At 37.7% G+C, this 8,163-nt stretch overlaps 1 protein-coding gene across 1 annotated transcript in view; it reads left to right on the plus strand.

The window, feature by feature from the left end:
* The window catches only part of LOC107680117 (L-fucose kinase-like), a 10,970-nt gene that overhangs the window by 207 nt on the left and 2,600 nt on the right, over window positions 1-8,163 (plus strand). The window contains exons 2-15 of the mRNA XM_016475890.1: window positions 594-745; window positions 1,864-1,873; window positions 1,941-2,047; window positions 2,119-2,220; window positions 2,569-2,742; window positions 2,889-2,962; window positions 3,173-3,531; window positions 3,607-3,823; window positions 3,897-4,063; window positions 4,794-5,021; window positions 5,170-5,313; window positions 6,271-6,390; window positions 6,541-6,728; window positions 7,721-7,820. Coding sequence (XP_016331376.1) covers window positions 594-745; window positions 1,864-1,873; window positions 1,941-2,047; window positions 2,119-2,220; window positions 2,569-2,742; window positions 2,889-2,962; window positions 3,173-3,531; window positions 3,607-3,823; window positions 3,897-4,063; window positions 4,794-5,021; window positions 5,170-5,313; window positions 6,271-6,390; window positions 6,541-6,728; window positions 7,721-7,820 — 2,142 coding nt within the window. The remainder of the gene's footprint in view (window positions 1-593; window positions 746-1,863; window positions 1,874-1,940; window positions 2,048-2,118; window positions 2,221-2,568; window positions 2,743-2,888; window positions 2,963-3,172; window positions 3,532-3,606; window positions 3,824-3,896; window positions 4,064-4,793; window positions 5,022-5,169; window positions 5,314-6,270; window positions 6,391-6,540; window positions 6,729-7,720; window positions 7,821-8,163) is intronic.

An 8,163-nucleotide genomic window follows, 5' to 3' on the forward strand; every position in this document is an offset into this window, starting at 1 on the left:
TTGTCTTTTTCTTGCAGGACCCTGTATGTTATAGTATAAAATTAGTTTTAATCATTTAATCACCACCACAGCGTCTTGTCTCCATTGGCAACACGCACGATTTGTGTCGATTGCAAGTGATGTCGCAGGTATCGGAGAGTGCAAGTGGCGATTGCAAGTGACTTCGTAATTTAGTTTCTTTTTTCTTGTCTTCACCACCTGGCTACTGTTGTAAAATGTTGAGAGATTCAAACAACAAGTAATCCATAAATAGAACAAAATAAAAAAAGACTGCAAGGGACGTCACTAGCGGAAGCGCAAGTGTCTGAGAGTGCAAGTCTGAGAATGCAAGTGCAAGGTTGCAGCCAGACCCTTCTCGTTGTTTTGGACATTGTATCGTGGTTCTACCCTCTTGAAAGTATCTTGGATTAAGTGTCAAGGGTACATGAATTTAGGTGCCATTGTATATACCAAAGAACCATAATATTTCCATCTGATGCCATCAAAGTTCCATGGAACCACCACAGTACTTAATTGTATAAGGGTCTACCTTACATTAACAGATCTCCAGACCAGGTTCAGGTAAATCTCATGGAGGTTTGTGTGTGTTTCAGAGCTGGAGGTGCGTCAGAAGCGTGGTGTTCTCCCAGCGGATGCCCTGCTGCTGACCGTTCCTGACCCTCACGCCCGGCTGGGCAGCGGTGGGGCCACACTGAATGCCCTGCTGGTGGCTGCAGAGCACCTGAGCGCCAGAGCCGGATACAGCGTGAGCTTCACTTTACAAACGAGGGCTCTGTGTGTGTGCAGATGGTTGAAGGTTTGGAGAGGAATCCTAAAGGACGTGTTCAGGATTGCCAAAGGAATTTCTTGAGCCTAAAGGACCCAAATGGGAAAAATAAAGATCCTTAAAAATGAATACTACCGGTCAAAGTTTGACCGGAATAATTTTGTAAAATTAAAATAAATAAGTTTGGAATAATTTTTTTAGAATATTTTTGAAAGAAGTCTCTTATGCTCACCAAGGCTGCATTTATTTGGTCAAAAATACAATAAATAAATCATTAATATTGTGAAATATTATTACAATTTAAAAGAACTGTTCTCTATGTTAATATTTTTTAAAATCTAATTTATTCCTGTGATGACAAAGCTGAATTTTCAGCATCATTACTCCAGTCTTCAGTGTCACATGATAGATTACTCGCGGGATGTTTTTCATGTCACTTGCGCGAATAAAAACATTGCAATGAGGAGTGTCTTCACGCACATCAACAAGTACAACAACAACAACATTTCTTTCTGCCGTTTTTTCTGTCATCAACCATGTTGGAGATAGTTACTATTGCTGCTGTACCTGTTGTGGAAGTGTCAAACCGGACGTGTCAATAAGCTCTTCGCTGATTGGCTTGCACGACAATGCATCATGTGAATTTCCCGCTCAAGTTGAAATTTTTCAAGTTGTGTGGAAGACGCGATTGAGGTCAATATCGCACGTTTGCGGCAATCGTGTCACAATTCGCATCATTCACATTGCTCAATGCGAATTTGCGTCTATTTGAGTCTTTGCATTGATTTTGTATGTAATCTGTTCGTGCAAATAATTAAATTCACGTTTTGTGTGCACACACCATAAGTCTGTTTGGGAATGAAATACTAGCCTACTGAATACTGCATGGTATATATTGGATATTGCATACTATTTAAAAAAAAAAATTGTGAAACTATGCATTCAGTTATATATACAGTTTATATGCAATGTACACTTTTATACTTTTTAAATGCTATGTGCACTTTTGTATTCTTTATATACTATATGCAGTATTTGGTTAAATGTAGGCTACCTGGGTTTTCCATGCATACTGAAAATCTGTATGCTTCCTGCAGTATGCATACTGTACATTGCAGAAGTAGTAAGTATAGAGTAGTATGTTATTCTGAACATAACCTTTGTCTGTTTCCAGTGTATATTCAGGATGGTCGCTATGATTATTTGACTCAGTCAGGTCGAGAACATGTCATTCGTCTGACAGAAACTGGAACACAGACAATGACTCTCTCTCATATTCAGGTGGGATTTTTTAAAATTAAAGTCTGGTATTTCAACTTTTCTTATGCAATATAATTTCCTTTTCTTTAAAGGATGTGAAGTCTGTGGCAGAAGGCAGCAGAGTGATTAATAGCGTGCTGGAAGGAGAAGTTCATGTATCAACAGGAGCTGTTGTGCAGCACTGCCACCTACAGGTCTGGAGAGTTAAATAATCTCAGACTATTATCTAAAGATATGAAATCAAAACGGACCCTATTTATTTTTTGACCACAATTTTTGTCACTATGAAATGTCACATTACTGAAGTGAAATGGGTTGTGAATAGTTCATGTTCACTTTAAGTAAATCTTATAAGTAAAAATCAAGGATGTGATCTTTTTGTATTTATACAGATTTTCATATTTTCCAACCTGAAACGTATTAACCACGTTTACTGTTGTATTGTAAAATAAAATAATTTTTATTATGAATATCTAATTAGTGTTTTTATTTTACAGTACAGTAGTATTATTGCAATAGTAATATATTTTTGTCAATTACAGGGTCCAGTCCAGGTGCATTCTGGGTGCCTGCTGTCAGGGCTTGATTTGACCTCATCATCCTGCATCCAACATCTACCCCTGTCTAGTGACATCATCATTCAGGGTCATCGAGTGATGCTGGGAGAGTTAAAGTTAACAGTGTACACAGCTTTTGGAGCCCATGACAATTTAGAGGTGAGTTTAGAGCCCCTTCCTTACATTTGCATTTTTATTTATTCATTCAGCAGACACTTTTATCTAAAGCAACTTATGAAAAGAAACAATATAAATAAGAAAATGTTTGCTAATTTTTTATATTTTAAATGCTATTTTCCACCCAGGCCTACACTGATGATGTCAATGCATCATTCCTTAATCAAAAATGGAGTGATTTTTATAGTCGTACTGGAATACAGTAAGAAACTTCTACGTTCATACATCACATAATCAGACTTTTGACTAAAGATTTGCTCTATTTTAAAGATTATTGTATCCAAAAGCCACCTGCTTTTACAGGAAGATGCTGCCTAAGTGACTTCACGGTTAATTTTTTGCATGTTTTGCTTGGATTGAGACTGTCATAGTTTCATGTAGTGTGTCTAACATATATATGTGTGTGTTAAAGGCCTCAGTACCTTTGGGGACCTGAGAGGACTGAGTCATGCTGTCTGCTGGATGCCCGATTGTTCCCAGTGTTCATGCCACGTTCAGGACCCGTTGGACTAGAGGGTGTTTGTTGGCTCCTGGGTGGCGCTGGTGGGCTGGACAGCTGGAGGGAAGCCTGGAGACTCTCGCTCAGGGATATTCTCATCCTGACGGACCAGCAGACGGAGCTGCGCTGGAGAGAAGAGCTGTTCTTCATTGTGGGCCGAAGAAGAGCCATGGACGCTCTACAAGGCCACACAGATCTCAGTCTACTGCCGTTCTTCAGAGCAGCAGCGCTGGCCGGCCAGCAGGAGGAGCTACTGCAGGTGCTGGACTCAGGTGAGGAGCAAAAGATGAGGAATGGTTTGCATATGTTGACTTTTGAGGATACTGATGGTTTGGCTGTTGTCTCAGTGGCTGCAGGCAGCAGTGGGGATCTGGGAGTAGCTGCACGTTGTCTCGCCTGTATCGCTGATGTCCTTGGCTGTCTGGCTGGTGAGGGTAAAGGTGGTTTGCGCAGTGGACCAGCGGCGAATCCATCGTGGGCCCCTGCTTTTAAGCTTCTAGAGGATGGAAACTTACCTGCAGGTGTCCAAGAACTGGCCAATCAAAGAAAGCACTGGCTCTGCAGGTCAGAACTTAAAAACTGCATAAATTTGAGCGCTGTAAAGTGAGAATTTCTGATTTGTCATCGTTGTCTAAAGACCAGATTTGTTGGTGAGAGCCGCCAGGCATTATGAGGGGGCGGGACAGATACTGCTGCGGAAGGCAGTGATGTCAGCACGTGAGTTTGTGTTCATTGGTCAAGGAGAGATGCCGCCCATGGGCGTGTGGCAGGAAGTGGAGTGTCCTGCTCGACTAGATCTGTCTGGTGAGAACAGCATTCTTCATTTCAGCTGATCAGAGAGTTCTGTGTTTCTGTGCATTCAGAGTTTAACTGAAATAAATTGCACTTCAGTTCTTGAATTTAAACGAAATTTAGAATTGCAATTCAAAAGTGACAGTAAAGACATTTATAACAAAAGATTTCTATTTCAAATAAATGCTGTTCTTTTAAGCTTTCTATTATAATCACAGAATTCTGAAAAAAAGTATCACGGTTTTCATAAAAACAATAAGCAGCACAACAGTTTTCAGCATTAATAAACAATAAATGTTTCTTGATCATCAATCAGTCGACATAGAATGATTTCACACTGAAAACTGGATTAATGATGCTGAAAATTCAGCTTTGCATCACAGGAATAAATTATATTTTAAAATATATTCAAATAGAAAAGTTATTTAAAATTGTAATTATATTTTACAATATTAATGTTTTACTGTTTACTGAATTTTGATCAAATAAATGCAGTCTTGGTGACATAAGAGACTTCTTTCAAAAACATTTAAAAAATCTTCCTGACCCCAAACTTTTGAACGGTAATTCTATTTAATAAATGATCTTTTATGGACTAGAATTGACACATTCTTCATTTTCAGAAATGCAATTCAGTTAATTCCTTGTCCTTATCAAACCAAAGCTTTAACACAAAACTGTTTAGATTTCCTTGGGTCTTCCACAATGTGTGCTGAAAGTGTGTGTTTGAATACGTCATCAGGTGGCTGGAGTGACACTCCTCCTATTGCGTTTGAACATGGTGGACTGGTAATCAATGTGGCCATCAAAGTGGATGGAAAACGGCCGATTGGAGCTCGAGTTCGACGTGTTCCAGAGCCTCATCTGCTGTTGGTCAGTACCAGCGGTGAAGCGGCCTGCAGCATCTCCACAGAAACACTCTGTGAGGATCTTACTGACCTGGAAGACTATTGCCAGCCTCACACTCCAGGTGAGAGAACATACTGTGAGGGGCACACAACTGACATTCTATGTGATGTAACACAGTTTTTGTTTTTGCAAATGTTTCTGTGTAGAACATAAATGTACAATTATGTGTAAATATCTTAAGCGTGAAGTTGTGTGTGTTTGTGTTGTAGATGCCTTGCTAAAAGCCATGTGTGTGTGCAGTGAGCTGGTGTGTGTATCGTCTCCTGTCTCTCTAAAAGAGCAGTTGTTAAAGCACTGGGGCGGCGGACTGGAGATCCACAGCTGGTCTTCTTTGCCACATGGTTCTGGTCTTGGTAAGTAAACTACTTTTGATTGAATATGACTGAATCTGATACATGATTAAACCAGCACTGTGTAAATGTGAAGTAATAGTTGTTTGGATTAACACATAAAATATCTCCTGTGCAAATAGTAAAAAAAAATGTGCACAAGAAAGAACAGAAGAAGTATCAGTAATGTATTATGGCATCTAGATAATTTGTTATTAGTTATATATTTACATATAATAATACTAATGCTAATAATAATTTAAAATAAAAGAAACATTAAGATATAAAATGGATTATTATACAAGTTATACAAATAATTAATATGTATTTACATACAAATAATATTAATCATTAATGTAAATATATAAAAATTATAATTAGCATGACATGTAAATGATTTATTTGATTATATATTATATTTTTTACAATAATACTGATGATGATGATGATAATAATAATAATTATTATTATTATTACTATGGAAATATATGTTAATTATTTGTATAACAAATGTTTAATAATCTATTTTACTTTATTTTATATTAATATTAATATTTGTATATAATAATAATAATAAGTAATTTATAAATATTATTTTATGATTATTATAAAATAAAATACAAATATTAATATATATATATATAAAATAAAATTGATTATACATGTCATTATTTTGATTATGTAAATATTTGTATTATGTATATACTAATATTCATTAGTATAATATATATATATCATTAGTTTAATTTATTATATATTGATATTTTATTTGACAAATACTTATTTATAACGAATGTATAATCATCCATTTGACTTTATTTCACTTTATGTTAATATTTTTTAATTTTAATAGATTATGTTGGATGAATAAGTTGATAAAAAGTTTAAGTATATGTTAATCACACAAATCAATAATATATTTTTACATTCAATTGTAAAATAAAATGTAATTAAAGTGTATATGTGTGTATGTGTTTCAAGGCACCAGCAGTATTCTGGCAGGTGCAGCTCTTGCTGCAGTGTACAGATGCACGGGACGGAGCTTCGACACAACCTCTCTCATTCATGATGTTCTTTACCTGGAGCAGATACTCACCACCGGTACAAGAGATGCTTTTATTCTCATAATAGGCTGAATCGCTTCCTTTTTAGAGGAATATAGAGTTTTACTGGGCTGGAAACTCTACCAAGCTTATGTTTTTTAACAAACTGAATTTGAAGGGATTTTCTATCTTTGTTGCGGTGTTTCAGGTGGAGGATGGCAGGACCAGGTTGGCGGGCTGTTTGGAGGAGTGAAACTGGCCCGATCTGCAGCTCAGTTACCGCTGAGAGTGGAAATAGAACAGCTCTCTCTGACTCAAGACTTCCTGTCTGTCCTGCAGCAGCATCTTCTTCTGGTTTACACTGGAAAGACGCATTTAGCACAGAACCTGCTGCAGGTACGAGCGGCTGATGGTGACGGTCAGACTTCATGAACGCTGGGTTGTGTTTTCACTGGATCACTGTGTGTGTGCAGGATGTGGTGAGGAGCTGGTATGCACGTTTACCCTCCATCGTACAGAACGCAGAGCAGCTGGTGACCAATGCAGAGGAGTTTGCTGAAGCCTGGTATTATGTATATACTAATATTCATTAGTATAATATATATATCATTAGTTTAATTTATTATATATTGATATTTTATTTGACAAATACTTATTTATAACGAATGTATAATCATCCATTTGACTTTATTTCACTTTATGTTAATATTTTTTAATTTTAATAGATTATGTTGGATGAATAAGTTGATAAAAAGTTTAAGTATATGTTAATCACACAAATCAATAATATATTTTTACATTCAATTGTAAAATAAAATGTAATTAAAGTGTATATGTGTGTATGTGTTTCAAGGCACCAGCAGTATTCTGGCAGGTGCAGCTCTTGCTGCAGTGTACAGATGCACGGGACGGAGCTTCGACACAACCTCTCTCATTCATGATGTTCTTTACCTGGAGCAGATACTCACCACCGGTACGAGAGATGCTTTTATTCTCATAATAGGCTGAATCGCTTCCTTTTTAGAGGAATATAGAGTTTTACTGGGCTGGAAACTCTACCAAGCTTATGTTTTTTAACAAACTGAATTTGAAGGGATTTTCTATCTTTGTTGCGGTGTTTCAGGTGGAGGATGGCAGGACCAGGTTGGCGGGCTGTTTGGAGGAGTGAAACTGGCCCGATCTGCAGCTCAGTTACCGCTGAGAGTGGAAATAGAACAGCTCTCTCTGACTCAAGACTTCCTGTCTGTCCTGCAGCAGCATCTTCTTCTGGTTTACACTGGAAAGACGCATTTAGCACAGAACCTGCTGCAGGTACGAGCGGCTGATGGTGACGGTCAGACTTCATGAACGCTGGGTTGTGTTTTCACTGGATCACTGTGTGTGTGCAGGATGTGGTGAGGAGCTGGTATGCACGTTTACCCTCCATCGTACAGAACGCAGAGCAGCTGGTGACCAATGCAAAGGAGTGTGCTGAAGCCTGCAGAGAGGGTAAGACACACACACACTAGGGGTTGAACGACTTCTGATTTTTTTGAAGTCGACTTTTATGTGATGAAAGTCGAGTCGAAGTCGACTAGTCGCTGATGACGTCATTAATGAACAAATAAGTCTGGAGCTGTGACAAACACCTTGTGCACAGCTATGGCATATGACACAGCGCTGCCCACATGGCTGTTGCTCCTATAACAGCTTTTTTATCAGTTCTTTTGTCTTTATATTCGCTATAAGTCGTTATATTTCTCACAGATTTCTGCTCATTTTAAATCAGATACAGATAAAGCAGCACAGTAAAGATTACATTAATATGAATGCATTAGTGAGAGCGATTGCG

The sequence above is a fragment of the Sinocyclocheilus anshuiensis genome, unplaced genomic scaffold, assembly GCF_001515605.1.
Source record: "Sinocyclocheilus anshuiensis isolate Anshui unplaced genomic scaffold, SAMN03320099.WGS_v1.1 scaffold376, whole genome shotgun sequence".
Lineage (NCBI taxonomy): Eukaryota > Metazoa > Chordata > Actinopteri > Cypriniformes > Cyprinidae > Sinocyclocheilus > Sinocyclocheilus anshuiensis.